Source organism: Haliotis cracherodii, unplaced genomic scaffold (genome assembly GCF_022045235.1).
Source record: "Haliotis cracherodii isolate W230 unplaced genomic scaffold, xgHalCrac1.p SCAF_3, whole genome shotgun sequence".
NCBI lineage: Eukaryota > Metazoa > Mollusca > Gastropoda > Lepetellida > Haliotidae > Haliotis > Haliotis cracherodii.
Window position 1 is genome coordinate 24,403,504 of NW_027266286.1, and position 25,890 is coordinate 24,429,393.

Sequence of the window (25,890 nt, forward strand, 5' to 3'; positions counted from 1 at the left end):
ATGTTCCTTGTGAAATGTTCCAGACTGACATGTTCCTTGTGAAATGTTCCTTGTGAAATGTTCCTGACTGATATGTTCCTTGTGAAGTGTTCCTGACTGACATGTTCCTTGTAAAATTTTCCCAACTGACATGTTCTTTGTGAAATGTTCCGGTCTGACATGTTCCTAGTGAAATGTTCCTGACTGACATGTTCCTTGTGAAATATACTGGACTGACATGTTCCTAGTAAAATGTTCCAGACTGACACGTTCCTTGTGAAATGTTCCATTCTGACATGTTCCTTGTGAAATGTTAACTTGTTCCGTGGAGTTTAAATCACTCCCCAAGCAATTTGTTTTTGTGTCTTTTTCCCTTTTTAAAAATGAATTGACCATGCACATGACTGAACTACTGTTACCTGATTGGCTGATAATAGAAAGGGTGGGCTTGTGTTGCATTGCATTACACAACATGCAGACCATTTTTTATGACTTAAAGCCTCCATAAATGCAAACAAATTGAAGCGAATTTCTGAACATGATGAATATCAATATTGTGTCTCACAAATTTAAGGTACACGCCTTACATGAGAATCAACTTAAAATAAAATTAACAAATAAATCAACAAATTACAAAAAACATGTCAGTAAAATTATCAAGATTCTGCAGCTAAAATTGCAAAGTTCTGTGGTATAAACATAACCATTTCCCCCTCAAACATTTATAAAAACTGATTTTATTTCTTTAAAAGGATTTTAACCTCTTGCATTTACACGTTTCAGGTTTGACATCTCAACATTCAGCTGATAATACCCCAACAACATTTCAAAGTGAGAATTATTTATTTCAAATTTTGATTTATTGTTAGATTCATATTTAGTTTGTTTGAATGACATGTTATATGTTTGGGATCATTTGTGTGCAAAATTCAATAGATAAGCTTGAAAATAATTAAAATTAGTGTATTCAGTGATAAAAAGAGGCAAATGCCGCAATTCTTCTACAATTCTGCGATAAGTCACATTTTCTGCAAATCTTTCTGCGATCGCGGAATTGCAGAATTCTGGGAGGGTGGAATACAAAAACTGCCTATTCAGGTTCAGTTGTTAGATATATGAAAATTGAAGTTTCACATTCGCCTGTCTGTCGCTGTGTTCCAGAATGGAACATGCAGTGTTCAAGCATCGGAGGACTACTCTGGAGAGAGCGGAGAAGTTCATATCTCCTACCTACTTCACTGATGTCAACCTGAGGGGAAAGTGAGTAGGGTGATTTATTTTCCCTTACAGGTTTATGAATTGAGTGACCAGAACCAAAAGACACAGTCAGAAAAATGAAATAGTCACAGTTTTTTATATTCTTTTTATTTCCCTGACCACAAACTTCTTGATGGATTTGAAAAATAAGAAGATACAAATACAAAGATCTAATAATGGAACTGTAGTTGTTTAAGATGATACCCGGTAATGGAATGCTGTCATAGCCGTGATGGCAACTATATTGAAAATGCAGGGATGGACTTGTTTTTTGTTTTCATGTTATAGAACAGACAATTTATCTGTTGTATTCAGACTAGATTATTTTATTTTCAATTTTTGTTTTCTGCTGAGCTTGGTCTTGAGAAGCAAACAAAGTTATAGGGGCGGTGGGGTAGCCAAGTGATTAAGGGGTTCCTTCATCACGCTGAAGACCTGGGGCCAATTCCCCACATGGGTATAATGTTGTGAAGCCCATTTCTGAAGTCCCGCCATGCTATTGCTGGAATATTACTAAAAATGTCGTAAAACCATACTCACTCACTCATACAAAGTAATGTAGATGACCTTGGTCTGTGATGAGTACAAAGCACTGAGATGCTTGTCGTAAGAGGCGACTAATGGGATCTGGTTTTCAGGCTCACTGACTTGGTTGATGCATGTCATCGATCCCAATGGCATGGATTGATGTTCATGATGTCAATCACTGGATTATTTACAGACCGCTGTCATATAGCTGGAATATTGCTGAGTGCGGTGTTAAACAACAAACAAACAAACAAAACAAAGTACTCGGTATGACTTCTTTCAGTGGCATTTAGAAGTTGGTGTGATTGAGTAAGACGAGTTCTATGGATGAACAACTTCTTTATTACAATTAGTGTGACGTTTCGGTGTAGATCTTAACACCTTTATCAAGCAAGTGATGGATAGTGCTAAACAACATAGGTATATATACTTATTGACATCAAAGTTTATACAGTAAATTGATTGATGGACACAGAGAGCTGATTAAGATAATTAAAAGCCAGTAGATGACTAATGAACACAGAGTAAACAAGTAGACCGTCGAGATGATGGAAGCCAGTGGATTAATTAGATGGACATAGGGATTTAGCAATTAGGTGATGGTAAGCATACTGGGTATTAGCAGATCGTTTGAAGATCATGAACAAAACAAAATATATAATTATTTCCTCCAATTCCAGACTGTACCCCAAGAAAGCACCACTGACAAAGATCCTCCACTATGCTACGGCTGAAAGGATTCCTTATGAAAAGGCTGTTAAAGAAAAGTACACGCCAGCAAAAGTTGGAGAATCATTTGGACCAACGTAAGTCCTGAAATAACACCAACTGTATTCGCGTATTAAGCATCTTTACTGCTAGATCTAAATTTAACTTGCTGCCTGTGGTTTTAATAAGGACTCCTGTTTGTCAGTGTTCTGAACATCACTCTCTACTGTTAAGGGATAATGAACACATACACTGTATGTTGTGTGCAGATGGTCAACACACTGGTTCCGCCTGGAGATCGAGGCTCCGACAGAGTGGGAGGGGGAGGAAGTGAGGCTTGTGTGGAACTCCCACACCGAGGCTCTTGTGTGGGTGGATGGCAAACCAGTACAGGTGAGAATAGAGACATGACTCCCACATCGAGACTCTTGTGTGGGTGGATGGCAAACCAGTACAGGTGAGAATAGAGACATGACTCCCAGAATGAGGATCTTGTGTGGGTGGATGGCAAACCAGTACAGGTGAGAATAGAGACATGACTCCCACATCGAGACTCTTGTGTGGGTGGATGGCAAACCAGTACAGGTGAGAATAGAGACATGACTCCCAGAATGAGGATCTTGTGTGGGTGGATGGCAAACCAGTACAGGTGAGAATAGAGACATGACTCCCACACCGAGGCTCTTGTGTGGGTGGATGGCAAACCAGTACAGGTGAGAATAGAGACATGACTCCCAGAATGAGGATCTTGTGTGGGTGGATGGCAAACCAGTACAGGTGAGAATAGAGACATGACTCCCAGAATGAGGATCTTGTGTGGGTGGATGGCAAACCAGTACAGGGGAGAATAGAGACATGACTCCCACACCGAGGCTCTTGTGTGGGTGGATGGCAAACCAGTACAGGTGAGAATAGAGACATGACTCCCAGAATGAGGATCTTGTGTGGGTGGATGGCAAACCAGTACAGGTGAGAATAGAGACATGACTCCCACACCGAGGATCTTGTGTGGGTGGATGGCAAACCAGTACAGGTGAGAATAGAGACATGACTCCCACATCGAGACTCTTGTGTGGGTGGATGGCAAACCAGTACAGGTGAGAATAGAGACATGACTCCCACATCGAGACTCTTGTGTGGGTGGATGGCAAACCAGTACAGGTGAGAATAGAGACATGACTCCCACACCGAGGAGGCTCTTGTGTGGGTGGATGGCAAACCAGTACAGGGGAGAATAGAGACATGACTCCCAGAATGAGGATCTTGTGTGGGTGGATGGCAAACCAGTACAGGTGAGAATAGAGACTTGACTCCCAGAATGAGGAGGCTCTTGTGTTTGTGGATGGCAAACCAGTACAGGGGAGAATAGAGACAGGACTCCCACACCGAGGCTCTTGTGTGGGTGGATGGCAAACCAGTACAGGTGAGAATAGAGACATGACTCCCAGAATGAGGCTCTTGTGTGGGTGGATGGCAAACCAGTACAGGTGAGAATAGAGACATGACTCCCACACCGAGGCTCTTGTGTGGGTGGATGGCAAACCAGTACAGGTGAGAATAGAGACATGACTCCCACACCGAGGCTCTTGTGTGGGTGGATGGCAAACCAGTACAGGTGAGAATAGAGACATGACTCCCAGAATGAGGATCTTGTGTGTGTAGATGGCAAACCAGTACAGGTGAGAATAGAGACATGACTCCCAGAATGAGGATCTTGTGTGGGTGGATGGCAAACCAGTACAGGTGAGAATAAAGACATGACTCCCAGAATGAGGATCTTGTGTGGGTGGATGGCAAACCAGTACAGGTGAGAATAGAGACATGACTCCCACACCGAGGAGGCTCTTGTGTGTGTAGATGGCAAACCAGTACAGGTGAGAATAGAGACATGACTCCCAGAATGAGGATCTTGTGTGGGTGGATGGCAAACCAGTACAGGTGAGAATAAAGACATGACTCCCACACCGAGGAGGCTCTTGTGTGGGTGGATGGCACACCTGTTCAGGTGAGAATAGAGACTCTCGTATGGGATCACAAGGAATGTCACATTTCAATTATTTTTTTTCTTGCATATTTCTCCCATGGCACGTTTTGCTGAAATACACAACAGACACCTCTTTTTAACTGATGAAAGAATACAAACATTTCATGGCAGAACTTGACTTTGAAAAAAATTGTTTTAATATTAATTTGAAAGAAAGACCTGAAAGAAGCCTGTTAGGTCCTGTTTTGAGAGATGTGTTTTGTTTGTTTGTTTGTTATTTGTTGTTTAACGCCGCACTCAGCAATATTCCAGCTATACCACGGCGGTCTGTAAATTATCAAGTCTGGACCACATACACATTGATCCACGCAATTGGGATTGATGACATGCATCATCCAAGTCAGCGAGCCTGACCACCCGATCCTGTTAGTCGCCTCTTAAGACAAGCAGAGTCGTCTTTAACAGCAAGCATGGGTTGCTGAAGACCTATTCTACCCCAATATCTTCACGGGTTTTGAGAGATGTGAAATCCCAAATGATGATGACAGCCAATTTTGCCCTTTGAAACTCAGTTGTTCGATTGTTGTTCGATTTGTTGTTTGACTGTTGTTAGATGAATGTAGGGTGCATGTTTTGTGCATGTTAGACTTTTACTTGACATTATGATCCTCAAATACCAAGTTGCCATGACAAGATGATGATCATCCACAGGGCTTGAGTGGAGAAACAAACCGACATGACTACATCCTGACTCGGAAGATGAAGAAGAAACACAACAAGTGAGTGTTTCAGTTACGTTACGAGCATAATGATACAGAGATACAGACAAGTTAGTGAAGGTAGCGTATGTCCAAGTAGTAGTAGGGCTGGGACGAGTCAAAATCTCCTACCCCCCACTATTACCCGACCCTACCCGGGTACCCACTTAAGGTCTCAAGAGATAGGTACAAAATGTCCGATTGGGAATAGTTTGAACGTACTCCTGTCAAAATGAATTTTGATACAGACCATGTATAAAACGATCTGATCATGCATACACTGAAATTGACTAAAGTTTTTTGTCTTAATGGAAACCTGAAAAGTCAGAAGGAATGTGTGCATTGTCAGAAAGACATTTGTCACTTATAGTGTAACCATTGAATTCTAGATCATTTTTGCCATTAAGCAACAATCACTTGACTGACCACAGCCCGGGTAGTCCTGTGGGTACCCAGGTCCTACTCAATACCCACCCGACCTGAGTACCCGTGTTACCCGTCCCAGCTCTACCAGGTGGCTTGTATATTTGTTCCTGTACTGGGGGACTATTTGAAAACTAACAAAATAAAACTAATCTGTTGCTAAAATGCTAGAAAAACTTGTCCTAAGGTTTTTAAAGAAACACATGACCGTTCACTGTACATATATATATGGATATCTTGAAAAGTTCTGTTGTGTTGGTCCTCGTTATAAAGAAACAATTGTTTATTTGTTATTTCTCTGACTGAAATAATAATTTGTCTCAAACAAAACTTGGCCTTCCTGACTCACGACTTGTAAATATTGGTACATTTTCTTAATTGATCGACCGCCTCCGTGGTCCTGTGGTAGAGCGTCCGCCCGGAGAGCGGAAGGTCCAGGGTTCGATCCCGGGCCGCGTCATACAAAAAGACGTTAAAAGATTGTACTTGTTGTTACCCTGTCTGGCGCTCGGCATTAAGGGGCTAAAACAAGGACTGGTCGGCTCGGAGTCAGTATACTGTGTCTGAGTGGGGTATTCATGTTAAACTGCGGCATGGTATCTCAGTGAGCTAGCACTATAAATCGGCATCAGCCCGGACTAGTACAAGCAGCCACACACACACATACACATGCATGCACGTCGCTATATAAGTGCAATAATCTTGGACGCGACGTTAAACCCAATTTCACCTCACCTCACATCTTAATTGATCAGTTAATCAGTCTCTCTGGCCACCATCTGTCTGTCTTTGTTACACATCCAGGAGAATGTTACATGTTACTTTACACAAACTCGTTATAACATGTTTTGAAGGCTTCCGCTGTTTCTGATATATTGTGTTGCAGGTACACAGTGTACATCGAGATGGCCTGTAATGGCATCCTGGGTGACGAGTGTAGTACCTGGATCCCTCTGTTTTCTACTATATTGTGTTGCAGGTATACAGTGTACATCGAGATGGCCTGTAATGGCATCCTAGGTGACGAGTGTGGTACCTGCATCCCTCTGTTTTCTACTATATTGTGTTGCGGGTACACAGTGTACATCGAGATGGCCTGTGATGGCATCCTGGGTGACGAGTGTGGTACCTGGATCCAACTGTTTTCTACTATATTGTGTTGCAGGTACACAGTGTACATCGAGATGGCCTGTAATGGCATCCTGGGTGACGAGTGTGGTACCTGCATCCCTCTGTTTTCTACTATATTGTGTTGCGGGTACACAGTGTACATCGAGATGGCCTGTGATGGCATCCTGGGTGACGAGTGTGGTACCTGCATCCAACTGTTTTCTACTATATTGTGTTGCAGGTACACAGTTTACGTCGAGATGGCCTGTAATGGCATCCTGGGTGACGAGTGTGGTACCTGGATCCCTCTGTTTTCTACTATATTGTGTTGCGGGTACACCGTGTACATCGAGATGGCCTGTAATGGCATCCTGGGTGACGAGTATGGTACCTGGATCCAACTGTTATTTACTATATTGTGTTGCAGGTACACCGTGTACATCGAGATGGCCTGTGATGGCATCCTGGGTGACGAGTGTTGTACCTGAATCCCTCTGTTTTCTACTATATTGTGTTGCAGGTACACCGTGTACATCGAGATGGCCTGTAATGGCATCCTGGGTGACGAGTATGGTACCTGGATCCAACTGTTATTTACTATATTGTGTTGCAGGTACACAGTTTACGTCGAGATGGCCTGTAATGGTATCCTGGGTGACAAGTGTGGTACTTGGATCCCTCTGTTTTCTACTATATTGTGTTGCAGGTACACCGTGTACATCGAGATGGCCTGTAATGGCATCCTGGGTGACGAGTGTGGTACCTGCATCCAACTGTTTTCTACTATATTGTGTTGCAGGTACACCGTGTACATCGAGATGGCCTGTAATGGCATCCTGAGTGACGAGTGTGGTACCTGGATCCAACTGTTTTCTACTATATTGTGTTGCAGGTACACCGTGTACATCGAAATGGCCTGTAATGGCATCCTGGGTGTTGGGTGCGGAGGTATGATCCAGCCTACTGACCCCAACAGGACCTTCACATTGTCCACAGCAGAGATCGCAGTGTTTGACCGCCAGGTCTATGACCTCCTACTGGACATTAAGATCCTTTACGAGATGGCTAAGGTAAAACGTCATTGTGGATACAGGACTTCATGTCTTTCTGATAAAATGTTTTAACGCCAAAACACCCTGAGTAATCTGAAAACCACTAATTTTATATACCCCCAGTGCAAAGGGTTAGAACTAAACTCAAAAGCTTTACTAGCTTGGCAAAAAGAAAAATTCTCATGTAATGTTAAACCAATGGGGAAAACAGGAAATTTATACCTGCCCAAATAAATTTGTACTTGCCCTGGGCTAGCGGGCTAGTCTTTATTTCTAACCCTGAATGGAAAACATAACATCTTGACAAATAATCTGCATTCACACAGAGGTGAAACATGTCTTTAGAAAAAATGATAATGAGGTTGTGGTGGATTGGGAATTTCTAGGGGCCAACCCTAATTTTCCTATCTCAGCTAGGATTCTGACTAGGGTCCGACAGGGGCATAGTGCATCTGACCTTAAGCTGAGCACTTTGTCAGGCATCAGTTGTCTCCTTTTAGTAGGCCTTATCTCGTATTAGGCCCCAAAATAATTAAAGTGGTTCCGATTACCATATTCGACGTAAAAAGCGCCCCGCTCTGATAGCACCCATGGCGATATTTGCTAATATATTAGCTAGTGAACAATCCCAATTTGCACTCCTTCCGATTGATCAATGTACACAAGACTTATTTATTCGTGTGTAATACTCACACGTGTGTTATATGCACCCTTAATTATGGGCAATTAAATTCTGGAAAAATATATCTTTCGTTTATAAACATTTCTGGGTGTCAGCATAAGACACGAAATTTACAATCTTTCAACTCTGTTTTTTTTTCACCCAAATAAAATTCTAATAAGAGCTCCCTATTTCTTATTTTGAGACCGCCCTTTGCGCTAATTACGTCTAATATGGTATGTTTTATTTTAAACAGTCTAGGTAACAAGTTTTGATTGTTTGTATTTTTAGAAGTATTTTCGATGTATTTTCAAGTGTGCTATTTGTTTTATCATGTACAGAAAAAAGTCAGGGTAGGTCGGGTAGTCGGAACCACAACACTTTTGAAAGCCTTGTGCACATCTTTGACAGCATATTCCTGACTGATTTCAAGATGGCAGCCACAGCAGCCATCTTGAAAAATACAACTCATTCCCTTTTGAATCTGTGTTTTACCTGAAGGAGATCCCTGAGAAGAGGGAGCGTAGTTACCAGGCGCTATACACCGTCAACAGCATCATCAACATGTGTGACACCACTAACAGATCCACATACAAAAAGTAGGTTGCTTCAAGCGTTGTGAAGATCTGTTGTAAAGATGTTTCCATTAATAAAGGAAAGATGGACTTACAGAATACATCCTCTGTATTAATTGAATGTTATGTTTCGGTGCAGATGCTATACTGTCTTTATCAAGCAAGTGACTTGGTTCCTGGATGAAAGTATGCCTACTAATATGACAGTGTTACCGCTGGCTTTTGGATTGGCAACACTAAGAGTTACCAGTCCCCTCCTCATTTTTGTCAGTCCCAACTGTCAACAATTAAAAAAACATATAAAATGTATCTGGTTTTAATTCATTTCACATGAGGTGAGGTGAGGTGAAATTGGGTTTAACGTCCAAGATTATTGCACTTATATAGCGACGCCGAGCGCCAGACAGGGTAACAAAAAGTACCATCTTTTAACGTCTTTTGGTATGACACGGCTGGGGATCGAATCCCGGACCTTCCGCTCTCATGGCGGACGCTCTACCACTAGACCACGGAGTCGGCTCATTTCACATGACATCATCTCTAAAGTAACTTAGTTAGATCTGCACATCACTGCAACGTCTAAGCAATGGTCATGTCAGAGTACTTGAGTCATGCTGAAGTGTGTGTTTAGATGCAGGGAGGTTGCCCAAGCGTTCTTGAAGCAGAGAAATGGAGAGAGCCAACATGTCATTCACGCCATGGGACATGCTCACATTGACTCAGGTGAGATGACAGTGTCAAATACCGTATTGGCCATATTAAGCCCCCTGCCCCAATAGGCATCCTGACCAACTTCTAGTCGAGACCAATCTATTAGTACTTTTTATAAGCGCCCCCATATAACTAATAAGACCGACAATATACGTGACTGTCCATATATTCTTGTGTATATTGCACATTTCTAACTGAATTCAGCAGTAGGGTTATATAACTGCCCAGTATCTGTTATCAAAAATGTTTCATTTTCATCTAAGTTGGTCTAAGTTTGTTCCCAGTTGCCCAATGTCTATGGTTTTAGCTAGCATCACCTTTGGTCAATTTTCTTTGTGCCAAGGGTGCTTATTACGGCGAATACAGTAATTATCTTTGTGGACACCTTTGGATATTCATGATAGACTAGCTGCATGTGTGTAAAAACATATTATTGCTTAATCACATTCAAAGTATGTAGAACATTTAAAAGAAATTAGTACTCGCCTACCAATCCAAACATAGAGGATAATACTGTTAGTATTTCTGACTTGTGATGTGTTATTGTCAGGCCGCCTATTTTTTACTAGTTGTTTCCAAAACCGACCAACATAAACAGATAAAAGCAAAAAATATAAAATGACTTTGGAAAATATAGGGGGGCAGACCAGGTTCGCAAGCAGGTATTGTTCCACAAATTTGTACTGCAAAGTGCTATGATTTATGGTTGTTGGAGGACATCAGTGGTATTTCCAAATGACGACATCCGATGAGCTTCCACCGTTCTTTTTGTCTGATTATTTAGGCTGAAGAAATTAATTAACATCACCCTTTTTCGAAATCTTCATACATCACGGGTAACCAATCAGTGTTAAAAAATGCGTAAAAGAGATATTGCCTCGAAGTTTATTTACGCTGTCCTTACAGACAGTAGTCCAGTCTCTTTTCACGCTCAGTTGCGTTAGCAAGCAAATCGACTCACGGCAGCTAGTGAGCCCTAGCGGCCAGTGTCAGACAGCCGAGAAGAAGCCAGAGATTAGTGCCCCTGTTACCTTCTTTGTGCCGCACAGGCAGCGTGGGTTGGGTATCTCCCAGGAAGCTGCGAATGAAAATAGAGTGCACACTGATCCATTGATGGGTAATAATGGTATTGTGCAATGAACATTTACTTGGTACTTGTAAATGGAATTAGGCGCAATAGAAATGCACATATAATTATTCACAAACTGTCGTGGCTCCTGAAGCTACACAAGTAGGAAGACCCCTTTCAACACACAGGTTGATGTTCGATCTCCTTGACTTTTTCTGCAAATATTTGTGAACCATAGACTAGCAATACTTACGGTCAATAGTTTGTTCTTAGAAGATGGAACATTTTTTTCATTCAATAGATAAAGTATTTGATAGAATGTTTACCATCTACATTTAATTTTGGATTAAAACTGTAAACCCGATAATAAAAAAAGTAAAAGGCCCTATAACTGCTTATCGTATATTATATCATTATTCATACTAGCAGATAAAAACTGTATATATTCTATGTAGAGGTTACTAATGTAGATTTGATACCTGTAAATTTCATCAACACAATATATTTCCATGTTTATCGAGTAAGGACATATATTTAAATTAGCTAATGGTCGGTTGTGTGAAAGAAGTGCTTTCAAATGTATGCATTTTTAGATTAGATTTTCTGCTAATGTAGTCATCAGCCAAATCATGATGTAACATAGATTCGATATCACTGGCAGACCAATCAAAATACAGGATTCTGAACATGATATTGGTTCAGATGGCATTGCTGTACATTGTTTTGATCTAATGTTGTACATATGCATGACGTTTGGTGTGGATGGTGCCTCTCACTGTGTAGCTTGGTTGTGGCCGTACGCTGAGACTGTCAGGAAGTGCGCTCGCAGCTGGAGCTGCACGGTCAAGCTGATGGAGGAATATGATTGGTTTACATTTACATGTTCTCAGGTAGGGAAATAGTTCACATTTATATGTTCTCAGGTAGGGAAATAGTTCACATTTACATGTTCTCAGGTAGGGAAGAGTTCATATTTACATGTTCTCAAGTAGGGAAATAGTTCACATTTACATGTTCTCAAGTAGGGAAATAGTTCACATTTACATGTTCTCAAGTAGGGAAATAGTTCACATTTACATGTTCTCAAGTAGGGTAATAGTTCAAATTTACATGTTCTCAAGTAGGGAAATAGTTCACATTTACATGTTCTCAGATAGGGAAATAGTTAACATTTACATGTTCTCGGGTAGGGAAATAGTTTACATTTACATGTTCTCAAGTAGGGAAATAGTTCACATTTACATGTTCTTAGGTAGGGAAATAGTTCACATTTACATGTTCTCAGATAGGGAAATAGTTAACATTTAGATGTTCTCGGGTAGGGAAATAGTTTACATTTACATGTTCTCAAGTAGGGAAATAGTTCACATTTACATGTTCTCAGGTAGGGATATAGTTTACATTTACATGTTCTCAAGTAGGGAAATAGTTCACATTTACATGTTCTCAGGTAGGGAAATAGTTTACATTTACATGTTCTCAGGTAGGGAAATAGTTCACATTTACATGTTCTCAAGTAGGGAAATAGTTTACATTTACATGTTCTCAAGTAGGGAAATAGTTTACATTTACATGTTCTTAGGTAGGGAAATAGTTCACATTTACATGTTCTCAGGTAAGGAAATAGTTTACATTTACATGTTCTCAGGTAGGGAAATAGTTCAGAATTTACATGTTCTCAAGTAGGGAAATAGTTTACATTTACATGTTCTCAAGTAGGGAAATAGTTTACATTTACATGTTCTTAGGTAGGGAAATAGTTCACATTTACATGTTTTCAAGTAGCGAAATAGTTCACATTTACATGTTCTCGGGTAGGGAAATAGTTCACATTTACATGTTCTCAAGTAGCGAAGAGTTTACATTTACATGTTCTCAAGTAGGGAAATAGTTTACATTTACATGTTCTCAAGTAGGGAAATAGTTTACATTTACATGTTCTCAGGTAGGGAAATAATTCACAAATGGGACACAACCCCAAAAAGTACAAGAATTTGTATTTTACTAAGAAAGTGTTATCCCAGATATAACATTTGTTGAATATAGTTTTTTTTGCAGGACATTTCAGTATGTCCAACAATTAATTTATCTTTCAGCGGTAAAACCTGATGACAATTTTTTCTCTCCATGTTTTCTGGAACCAATTATTTTGGCCCACCCCCAGAATATCAAATGGGCAGCAGCTAATAAAACCTAATGTTAGTGTTATAGTCTTGTGGAAGTGTGTGTGGTATTTAAAGGCACATTCTGCCCTCCCGTGTGGCAGGCCCAGCAGTTCCAGTGGGTGAAGGACCACTACCCCAGCCTGTACAGCAAGATACAACACTTCGTCAAGGCAGGCAGGTTCATACCCGTCGGAGGCTCCTGGGTAGAGATGGTGAGTCACTAGGTCTCACAGCCTTGTGATGCCTTGAATTTAACAGTCCGGACTTGAAATGGCCTAAAATTTATCATTCCAGCTTTGAAAAAGCCTTGATGTGGCCTTGAATTGAGCAATCCGGTCTTGAAAATGCCTAAAATTTGATAAAATGCCTTAAAATGGACTTGGATTTAGGAGTCTGTCCTTAAAATGGCCTTATATTTATCATCCCAACATTGAAAATGCCTTAAATTTGACAATTATGGTTAAGTTTGCTGTTCAATAAATATTTAATTTTCTCCCAATGTTAGATGATATCATTTAGCAAAAGATTAACCTGTAGCTTGGGCAATAAACAATATGGAAACACTGATATGGAGACATCAATATTTTATTTGTGTAACTATTTTGTTAATGAAAGAAAATAACATTAACTTAATAAATATGTTTTAGAAGGACTCTTTGGTTTTATTCTTTGCCTTGACGAGTGTGATAATTGCCAAAAAGCCTTAAATAGGCCCTAAATATGTATTAAAAGACCTTTTAAAGGCTTTAAAATTTGGTTTTGTATGAACCCGTACAAGTACAATTACTCTTTCAGGATGGCCTTATTCCTAGTGGGGAGGCTTTTATTCGTCAGTTCCTCTACGGTCAGCGGTACTTCCAGAAGGAGTTTGGTGTCACCTGCTCAGAGGTGGGCGATGTCAATGACATTTTAAGTCATGGAGACGAGACCATTTTTTTCTATATGCGTATTAACAATAGATTTAGAATTTCGAGGATGGCAGGCTGCCATGATACGGCTGACATATTGCTTCAAACAAACAATTCCCATTTCAGACTTACTGCCTCAGAGAGTGAGTGAGTTGGGTTTAACGCTGATTTGGGAGGAATGCCTAAAGGGATGCAGGTCTTAGACGTTTACCATTTTGGTATGGGTATGGAGCTGACAAACCAAGAAACATAATCAGGGCAAACCGGGATTCGAACCCACAATCATAGGTTTCTGGCGTGCCCAAGGGACGCAACTCTGCCCCACGAATTGCAGCGTCTTAGACGACTGGGCCATCCATGCCCCCGCCTCAAAGAGAGCTTGTGTTGTATATAGATGCTGACTGACACATACTTGTTGGCTGGGACAGGTAACAAGGGTACTCGGGTTGGGTGGGTGCTGAGTAGGACCTGGGTACCCACAGTATGACCGAATGACAAATGACAAAAATTATCTGTAACTCCATGGTTACACTACAAGTCACTAATGTTCACATTTCTTTCTGACTATGTAGGCATTCCTTCTGATATTTCATACGTGTATCTAAATACATTTTCGACCAGGCTGTGGTCAAACAATTCTCTATCGTACATTTTGTAGCCATCTCTTTAGACCTACCCAGGTAAGGTAGGGTAATAGGGTGTTGGATACCCGGGTAGTAAATTTGGACTTGTCCCAGCCCTACATACAAGGGCCCACTTGCAATCTTAGCGCTAAGACTATTGTAGGCCTATGTTAAAGTATGGGAGTAATGATCATCTCAGCAATAAGATCCTTTAGTGCAAGTGGATCCAAGACTAGTACCACAAAGTGTGATCACAGTGGAGCCTTGTATCCATACTGTCTTTCAGTTCTGGCTGCCGGACACATTTGGGTATGCAGCCCAGTTGCCGCAGCTGATCAAGATGTGTGGGATGACACGCTTCCTCACACAGAAACTAAGCTGGAACCTCGTCAACAAGTTCCCGGTCAGTACATACAGATTATTATTAGCCACTTTGAACAGTATTTCAGTTTTACCAGGGTTGATCAAAATGTTCTAAGCCAGACTAACTTCAGAATTAGTGAAGAAAGTTATGGCCACTGTGTTCTGGGATGCAAAGGGTGTGGTCCTTGTTGATTACTTAAAAAGTCAAAAGACGATTATTGGTGCCTCTATGCTGATTTGCTTCATCGCCTGAGAGATTATATCTAGTGGCAAGGAATGCTGACTACTGGATTTCTACATTTTCATGGCAATGCCTCTTCTCACACCACTCTACTTGCAAAGGCTGCTGTTCGGCAATTTGTGTTCAAAGAGCTTCCTCACCCTCTGTACTCACCAGCCTTGGCACTAAGTGATTTCCACCTGTTTCCTAAACTCAAAGAACAAATTCGTGGAAACTGCTATGACGACAACGATGACCTCAAAGCTGCCATGAATATGTTTTTCAGGATCGCTTTGGAAACGTCTTCCTGACTGGAATTGAAAAGCTTCACTATTGATATGAGATGTGTATTGAAAAGCAAGGAGAAAAACAAAATTAAAAACACTTTCACAATTGTTGACTTTGTTTCTTAGGCTTAGAACTTTTTGACCAGCCCTCGTATCATCTTGATGTGGGAGGAAAACCAAAGTCATGCAAATCTTAGATGGTTCATCCTTTGGTGAAACCCACAAGCACAGACACAAACCCATACAACAGGGCCACCGCTGCCCCTGGATACAGACTGACTTATGAGTGTAGGAAATTACCGTATTCGATGTAATAAGTGCCCCGCTCTAATAAGCGCCCACGGCGATATTTGCTAATACATTGGCAAGTGACCAATCCCCATTAGCACCCCTTCCGATTGATCAATGTACACAAGAGTTATTTATTCATGTATAATACGCACTCCTGTGTTATATGCACCCTTAATTATGGGCAATAAAATTCTGGAAAATTATATCTGTCGCATATAAACAGTCAGGCCGTCAGCATAAACCACGAAATTTATATTTCAACTCTGTTTTTCCACCAAAATAACATTCTAATAAGAGCCCCCTATTTCTAATTTTGAGAGCGCCCTGGGCGCTTATTATGTCGAATACGGTATGTGGAAGATCATTTCATTACAATATACTTGTGTGTATAGTGCGCACTTGAATATAATGCGTACAATATTGAATGAAATTTTGAATATGTTTAATAAAATAGATTACAAACATATGTGTAAAAAAATATTTTATAACCAGGCAACGTAATGACAGGACTAGCTTGTGTATTTCAGATTAGTTGACAAGCTATATCCAGTGTTATGGCTCACAGTAATGTCTTTAAGGTGCAAATGATAAACAGAACACGTTGCATGTGTGTGTGGGATGTGCACCACACATTTAACAGATGTATTGTTTGCCAAAAAGTGTGCACTATACACAAGAAAAAATGGTATTGTCAGTAGCACTTATATAGCGACATGCATGTATGTGTGTGTGTTTGTGTGGCTGCTTGTACTAGTCCGAACTGATGCCGATTTATAGTGCTAGCTCAGTGAGATACCATGCCGCAGTTTAACATGAATACCCCATTCAGACACAGTATACTGACTCCGAGCCGACCAGTCCTTGTTTTAGCCCCTTAATGCCGAGCGCCTGACAGGGTAACAACAAGTACCATCTTTTAACGTCTTTTCACTGCAAACACGAAAACGTCGTTTTTTTCCGTATATGGTCATTGGACGGAAAAACGACTAAAAATTCATTAAAATTGATTAATTGGTCAGCGTCTAGAAAGTGTCCAGAAAAGGGTCGAGTTTTTCAAGCGTAAAATGGACGGAAAAACGATGCTTTTTGCTCCGCCTTGTACAACTGTTAACGGCCAATCAGATGGCGCTGGTCCCCCGACGCACGTGATGTCCAAGGCTTCCTTTCGGAAGCTTTAGGTTTCGTATTTTTGGCATGCCTTGCTCTAGTATCTGTCGCGCGCAGTGCAGCGAGATTTGCTGATAAGCTAGTTTTAGGATATGTTACATGTTAATGGAATTCAGACACGCGCCAAGAAGTCAAACCAAACAATGTTACTAAGTTTATTGTGGTAACGGCTATGTACAGTTACCCCTATCGGATAATGGGTTGTGTTTCATTTGGTTATAACAATAACTAATTTTTTAATGTGAAGTTTACAAGATATACGACTTGGACGCGAGGTCGGTCACATGACGTTCTTCACGTGACTGTATTCTTGAAAAGGCGTAAACACTGACTACGTCCACATTCCTGGGGAAAACCCTTGGAATTCCCTGGTACGAATTCATACAGAAGCGTGGTTGCAAGCCCATTTAAGGATACCCTCGCTACAACCCATCCCAGAGAGAAAAAATACGAAAAAAAATCCAAACTGTCGCAGTGACAATTTACAGAAATCTATGAATTTACCTTAGTATCTATTTGACACATCTTCACAATCACCTTTCAATGATCGGCCAATTGATCAGTGATGCCAAAGGCTTGAAATAGCCACAGGTTAATTAACAACTTCGAAAATATCTCCCGTTACGTTTATCGTGTCGGCCATTTTGACGTATTGTACTTGATGTAAATGTATTACGACGCTCTGTCATTGTAATTGACTTACTGAGGTAATTCTGTAAACGATCTTCTCATCTAATGAGGATATTGTTTGGAATATATGTCTTGTAAACATACTAAAACATATGTTCCTCGCTTTGGGGGGAACTATTTTATTCCGGGGTGGCCCATTAAATCTAGTAGTAAGTCAAGGCACCATGCGTGATCTGTTATTTTATGTGTTTAAATTACGATTTGGGGCGTTAATAAAATACACTGACGCAAGTATATTCTATTCAAATCAATTGGATAATTGAATATGCTTTCTTTTACATATTACATAACATCACTGCACAAAATATGAACAGTTGCAGTAACACACTACGGTAATCGCATTAAACATCATTTTCAACTGTACAGTATTTCAGTATTTCAGTTATATCATGGTGTATCAGACTGATGTGGGATAAAAATCCGAAGTGGTTCAGGTCATCCAATGGGTGTTCGGGAAAAGGTGAGCGTATCCTGCCACACAAGTGGCACCCGTCACAAACACATGCAAGGACAAGTCAATTGTTCACCTGAACAAAGCACGGAAACACATAATGATGCCCGTCCTCAGTTTTACCGAGCATGTAAATTATTTTGTCCGTCAAAAACATGGACGAGTATAAACAATATGTTCATTCACGTAATACATGTCATACATTTGACAAAATGTATTGACTCGGACCATTATTGTTAATCACAGCGTATGCAGTTGAACTCATCACCCATCCCATTATTGATAACCCTTCTTGAAGATCTATGAAATCAGAAGCTGCAACACTCTATCTTTTAACTGGCATGTCAGACTTCTATTTCATTACTCAGTTTTATTTGCACGGATTACTATGGAAGGGACATTGTCTCGTTGTCGCATTGACGCCTTTACAAAAACAAGCAAAACATGATAAAATTAACAAAAGCGCGACAATTGGCCATTTGTCGCATTGTCGCGTGTTCGCATTGTCGCTCTTTGATAATCCTTTTCTTCATTTTACAAAAGGGCGACGATGCCGTAACGCGACATTTTCAAGGTCAAAATATGTCTCGTTGTCGCATTGTCGCCCCATCACAAATGTGTATAAAAGGCGTAAAGTTCAGTTATTGTTACAGTTAGGAAGTTCAACCTGATAAATGTACGTCTTGAAATGAAAACACAAGTCCGTCCGCGAGTCCATAACGTTTTATTGTGAGCTCTTCTCTAAAAGTGCTTAGTGTTCAACTCCCAGTTCCAAACACGTAGTACCTCCTCAATAATCCACATACCTCCAGTCCAGTGGTCTTCCGGAAGATCTTACTCTTGACCGTATTAGACAACTGACGAGTGCACGCCTGACCTGTGACCTCGTTGCAACCCTCGTGATGTGTTTGCCGAAGGGAGAGGTGTAGGAAATGTGTGCTCCAGCCCCGCGCAGAGCTCGCGACACACTGTTTACTGATGTATACAGTATATTGCAGTTGATATACTGTATACTGCATGTGATACTTATTTGCAACTTACAAGATTCAAGATTCAATTTGCATATATTTCATATACAACAGACCGCCGTCATATATCACTGGAATACTGCTGAGAGCGGCGTTAAAACAAATTGTTTTCATAATGGAGCGCTGCAGTCATTTAAAATAGAACCGTATACATATGTACATGTAGTACCAACTCACTCTATTTGTTTCGAATATTCAGCAGAAAATATATTATTAACCAGGTCTTTGGGAAAAGATATCAGATTTTTATAAGCAGCCACATAGGGATGATAAAGGACCCCTCGCTGATTAGGTTCTTGTTTACTTAAGAGCAGAGTTGGCCATGTTAGATGATATAACCAAAATCCGGGAGCTCCGGCGGGGGGCAAGCTGGTCTTGTTAGTGTATGGTATGAGCTGTGACGTTGACCCAAGAGAATAATGTAAAACATGAGACCAACTCAAGTCTATAATGATTGGGAAAGTCTAGATTTCCACAGCCCTAGCCTGAAACTAAGAATTGTTCTAGGCTCCATTTTAATTGTATTATGTTCATTTTGTAGACATGGATGGACCAACCAGGAAAGAAATTGATGGAATATTAATATCACATGTTACCACTGATCCAGTTAAATTCATCACACAATAATAAATTAGTATTTGACATTACGGCATTTGATTTTTAGGGCATGATCATGTACATGTTCACTGTAGTAATGTACACACCGGTCAACTTGATTATAATTTTTATCAAAGTGTAGCGCGGCATCAACGATTACTTTATGATATCCTCACTTGTCATCGATGTATTGACATCGAACAATGGGCGGCAATTCGAAATTCTTGTGGATAGCTTCAATAGGGGACAGCGCCGGTGTCAGTACAATTTTCCTAGTTATATAAGTATCTACAAAATATAATCTGAAGCAGACAAGAACAATATTTTTTTATTAATGCTTACTTTCATGGATAGAATTAAGGCAATCTAGGCTTGCCAAATCGTTCTCGACTTGAGCTGGATTCCTTTTAAATGTATTATTCTGTATGGTCTGGGAGACGAACGGGCGTCGGTATCGCATGGAGAACTGGGACAGCCTTAATCAGTGTAATCGGATATGTTGTGGAGTTTCGGTTTTGGGCTGTTTGCTGAATATATAGAATTGCGAGTTATGTATACTCTGTATTCTTTCGTCATGATAGCATATATATTTTCTATGTTGCTTTTTGAATTATCCACAAATAATGAGAACTACAATGTAAACCTCTCTCTGGAGATATGTAATAAAACTACTGAAGGGCATATCTGAAAAATGGGACTTCTCGACAAATATTTCTTTCTTAAATACTACCCGTTACAGGCATTTTGATCATTATATCATACTTTGTACAGTTTAAAAGTCAAATAATGGCAAATTGTGTATCTTTCTACATTTTGAATTAATTATATTTTCTGAAATAAAACCTTAGCATCAGATAGTGATATACACGAATATGATCTATACTATTATAAATGAATTAACAATTTCGTATTATGAATTAGATAAACAGAAATATGATAGTAAAACAAATTATTTTAATCTATTCTTGTGAATAGGTAACGAGAGATCTAGGCAACGCACTAACGTAGCCATTTATGAAAAATGAACATGCACATGGAATGACCGGGAAGAAAGCATCGCAATAATTAAATTATGAATCAAATTATGTTATAAATATAACAGAATATTTAGAAAATATAAGTTTAATTTCTCATTGTTGGAAGGTGTTTAATAATTATATAGATTTTGTTTGATTGTTTGTTGTTTAACGCCGCACTCAGCAATATACCAGCTATATGACGGTGGTTCGTAAATAATCCAGTCCGGACCAAACAATTTAGTCATTATCATCAAGAGCACCGATCTACGCATTTTGGGATACGATGACATGCATCAACCAAGTCAGCGAGCCAAGTCGCCTTCGTACAAGCATGGGTTGTTGAATTCCTATTCTAACCCGGATCTTCACGGGTATTTTTTTAAATAATAAGGTACAATGAAATTCTGTATATGTCCATAATAAGTGTGTATAAGTAGATGGATAATATGTCCATACACGCCAAGTTAATGGTATATGCATTAATTTAAATGCAAATGATTCAATGATGAGTTCTTTCACAAGTCCATATTTCAAGGCATGTATTTGATATTCATAATAACTCCACAAAAGCTACACAATGGCAACAAAACGGTACCAGCATCACAGATACCAATAATACATGAGATACATATAATTACTTTAAAATTAAAACATGTATCTAAATAGAAAATTAGAAGGATACACATCCGACATTTTTCGTATTTTGTTTTCGTTTGGAGAAGTTGTGTTTGGTATCTGATGGGTGCAAATAGGTGTTCCCTTCCGCCCAGGCCTTGCGGCAATGCTATAGCCCAAAATGAAACAAGCCTTGTTCAACAGGTTCAGACTCAAATTTCTATCCCACTTGGGCTCCTTTTAAATTTAAATATAATTTCTCGGGTCGATATGTGTCAGAAGAAATGAAATATTACAGCACTGGTGAATAGGTTATATGCGCATGTCAGCGTCGATCCTATAATATCCTTTTATGCAAAATACATATATACTGATGAATTAAGGTAGTAATACTACGCAAATATATGTCCAGATGCATACATCAGTATCATCTCGTGATCTTAATTCGTGCTTTGAGCCCTTTTTCTACCGGAGATTCTGGGGTGTTACATCACACCAGAAAGCCAGGTCCAAATTCAAGTCAAAATTTCATGGTCCGTCTTGTATGTTGGAAACCAATATCGCAATATGGCTAAATATTGCTGAACGTGGTATTAACCCGATTACTCACATAATTATTCCATTTTCTACAGTCATCTACGAACACTATCTTTAAGGAGGTATATCTGTATCATCCAAATGTCCATACATATATGTCCACATTTATATGTATAAAGCAAGTCGTCCTGCACTCTTCCTTAAAAGATAAATGTTAAGCATTTCCTCTGTGTGGATTTATATAATGTAATATCGTTTTAATGTAATGCTGATGCAGTAAACGTACAACAGACCTGATGCTAGAATAACATCTAATTTCTGAAATGAACATATTTTAAAGAAAAAAACAGTTGTTTAAACAATTCTTATAAAATATAAGAACAAGGAGCCAAGAGCCAAATATTGGGCTGTGTTGGACATATTTGTTTCGGGGTCTTATGACAGACAAACCTGATGCCTTTAAGTATAAAGATAAGTAAGTATAGATGTTGTACATATTCAAATATGTTCGTGATTAACCCAACCTTGAAAAATATTGAAAGATGAGTGGTAGCTATTTATGCCATTATTTCAAATTAGAATGAGAGCACATCAGGAAAGCATGGTACTTTAATATACGTATCTTGTTAACCCAATATTCTTTTTTAAGTAAGAGCAGCATGTATATCGAGAGTATAGGTTTGGTGCGTGACTTATCACACAGTACTTTCAGAAAGTGTCCATATTCTGTTTATCGGCAATAAATAACATAAGACGATTCATACGGGTAAATACGATTTACTTCAGAACTAGTATAGATTATTTAAGGTTAGGGGGAAATGTATGTAATTAACAGAACTTTGGCCGGGTTTGAAGGATTTGGGTCCTGGCTTGGGCTTTGTGTTGGACGTGTTGACGGCATTTCCAGGTTTGACGTATCAATGACAAAAATGATGTCAGATGCAATTCTCTGCCTTTTCGGGTGAACAATTGGCTTGCCTTTGGATGTGTTTGTGGCGGGTGCCACTAGTGGATCGGAATGAGCTCGCGTTTTTGCGAGCATCCAATGATATCATTTATTATGATGAATCATGAAACATGCTCCTGATGTTGTCGCAATGGTGCAGTTGGTTTAACAACAAACAAACAAAACATAATATCTTTAAGAATTATGTTAACAATTCCGATGCTAAAAATAATCTCACAATCTCCATACCTCTCTCTCTCTATGAAAACATAATAACTTTTTTTTAATAATCTGAAGGAATAATAATGGCAATACTATCATAATTATCATCATTATTTATGTTACTTATCCTCAAGTGAAGTAGTCCTCCACACTATACATTCAGTGAAGAAGCCCATGAACATATGAACTATGTAACATACATTCATGGAAATGAGATGAACAGTTGAAGTTAGCAAATGATATTATTCGGTCGAACGTCTATCAGCCATCTATTCTATTCATGAAGAACATTTCACGTGGGACCAACAGAGGGAATTATGACTATTGACTTGCTAATTATTTTTTATATTCATGCCAGCTCAAACGATCTATTGGCTTGATTTATTGTTATGGTATCCACAAAATAAGTAGGATCCGATTTTTTTCCGTTTTTGTTGAAATAAAACTGAATAATATTTGCTGTTTACATATCAAAGTTTGCCAAATTGTTACAAAATGTTTGCCCACAGCAAGGCTACGTATCCCCAACATATTGTCCTAGGCACAGTATCACTGGACTGAGGGAGGGCGGTATTCCTCCTTATGGGTCACCTGCTTGGCAATATGGGACGGGAAAACTGCAGGGGGTGAGGGCAGTTAAGTTGATGGTACAGACAGATAAGAGAGATCATTTTACAAATGTGAAACCTCAGTCCACAAAGGAAGAGGCGAAAGCTGAAACTTGGTGAGGTTTACAGAACAAAGGCAGTTATTTCTAGTTTCTTACTGACTCTCGAAGATACATTTAATAAAACAATTAATGCGCGCGCGTGTGTGTGTGTGTGTGTGTGTGTGTGTGTGTGTGTGTGTGTGTGTGTGTGTGTGTGTGTGTGAGAGAGGTAGAAGAAGATTTGTACACCATAAAAATGGCTACGTATGTAGTGGGGGTAGATATGTTGAATGCCCGGCCAGTATGTCCTTTGAGTCACTACAGTTTCAGTCATTAAAATGCGTAAAACAGTATTTGAGTGAAAGAAAACACTATAAGTTAGTGAAACAAAAAACCTCAGTACAGGCACACCCAGTCCCCCAACCCCAAGTCTGCATGTACCAACACTCATACCTGCCACATCCTCAACCACTTAACTTACTCACACAATCATCTGACAACATGTTCGCCAACCCTCGTATCACAACGCATGCACGCACGCACGCACGCACGCACGCACGCACGCACGCAAGCACGCACGCACGCACACACACACACACACAAACAACTTTCTTCTTTCCCCAGCATTATGTCTACGTCAGCCATCATGGATCCATGCGCATGCTTTCATACATAATCCATCCTCCCACCATTCCCCAACATCCATCGAACTATAACTATATCCGCCCTCATGTATCGGTATTCGTGCTTTCATACATACATACATACATACATACACCCCCCTACCATTCCCCTACATCCATCGCAGTATAACTATGACTATAACCGCCTTCGTGCATCCGCACTTATGTTCACATTGCATTGCATATGCATCGAATTACAAGTTTAAAATATCGTAAATATTTTACAACATGTACATATTATATATCAGCAAAGAGAGATTATTATAACGCAATAGATTTCATCCGTCAAAACATCCCAGAAAAAGGGGATTTTACAATGGCATCTGAATGCACTAAGACGTTCAACTGGTCAGGAGGTGAGAGTTGCGGAAGATTACGGTAAACTTCAGTTACAGATCTCCATTACGAATATCTAAAGTATGAATAAAGATCACAGCTTGCTATGACGTGTACTTCATGCCTGCAGAATTAGCAATGTCCTTAGCTTTAAATTGTATGTCTAAATGCTTATGTAGACAAAGACCCAAATGTATATAGGCATGACCATATTATATTCTACGCAAATATCACCACATTTAAAAACAAAGCTGGTTGAGTCTTTGAAGGGCATTAAGAACTGATACACACAAGGAAAAATATTTATGGATGTCAACGCAGGAACACTGCGTTTCGGAATATATACTTTCTCCTTCATCAGGTGCATATTATTAAATGCTATGAGGCAGAGAACATATATTTGTACCTGTAAGAACAACAAAAGTAAAAAGATAGCAAAGAAGGGAACGCAACAAGGGAAGCCAACAGATAACTGGCATGGCGCTGATTACCCCGCCTCCCGTTTGCCCATTGTCCATTTCCCATTACCAATCATTCATAAGTTAAGTTTTGGCTTTAATTTGTCCATTGATAATCAACCATCAACGTCTATTATCTCCACCCTAAAAATATGTAGTTTACTGAGAAAGTGGTAGCCAAATATAATGTGTGTTACTGTTGACCACTTTCTTAAAGGCATTGTTGGTTCAAAGTTTTTGGTCATAGAAGCCGTGCCATTTTTCTCTTGTCAGAGGAGTACACAAAGTATACGTCATCTGGACTAACATTTTTGGTTCGGTGGCTGGGTTAGATCGCCAACTTTGTGTTCCGGCGATTGGGTGCCTCACTCACAGTGTTGGTTCAAATCCCGGACGGGACTCAACCCAAGAAAGTACGAGAATCTGTACTTTACTCAGAAAGTGTTATCCCAATTATAACATTTGTTGTCAAGAAAACACAATAAAGGTATATTCGGCTTTGGATGGGTAATGATATCACAGACATATACGGATATTGATGATGACTTGGAGGAGCTTCGAAACGCACGTCTTCTCAATTCAGGGATTGGTAAAGCAAAATATGTGTGTGCGCGTGCGTGCGTAAAAGTGGGCCTGTTGGATGTTACATAAAACATTCATCTTGAGCGGGATGGTAGTTCGAGTTGGATTAGCATGTTAACTATATGATCTTCTTTAGGCAGAGAATGCCGCGCATGAATGTATTGATGAAATTCCTAGGTACATGGGGCCTTTTCGTCCCCAGGAATACCCACAGTGGAGACTTCAGTTGGGATAGGGT

General features: G+C 39.8%; 1 protein-coding gene across 2 annotated transcripts in view; it reads left to right on the forward strand.

The window, feature by feature from the left end:
• Positions 1-1,141: 1,141 nt before the first annotated feature.
• Positions 1,142-25,890, forward strand: part of LOC139474476 (alpha-mannosidase 2C1-like) — a 50,675-nt gene continuing 25,926 nt past the window's right edge. For both annotated transcript variants that reach the window (XM_071257512.1, XM_071257513.1), the window contains exons 1-11: positions 1,142-1,239; positions 2,445-2,570; positions 2,742-2,865; positions 5,168-5,235; positions 7,640-7,817; positions 8,962-9,059; positions 9,667-9,758; positions 11,599-11,705; positions 13,082-13,192; positions 13,776-13,868; positions 14,798-14,914. In XM_071257512.1, the coding sequence (XP_071113613.1) occupies positions 1,142-1,239; positions 2,445-2,570; positions 2,742-2,865; positions 5,168-5,235; positions 7,640-7,817; positions 8,962-9,059; positions 9,667-9,758; positions 11,599-11,705; positions 13,082-13,192; positions 13,776-13,868; positions 14,798-14,914 (1,212 nt within the window). The remainder of the gene's footprint in view (positions 1,240-2,444; positions 2,571-2,741; positions 2,866-5,167; positions 5,236-7,639; positions 7,818-8,961; positions 9,060-9,666; positions 9,759-11,598; positions 11,706-13,081; positions 13,193-13,775; positions 13,869-14,797; positions 14,915-25,890) is intronic.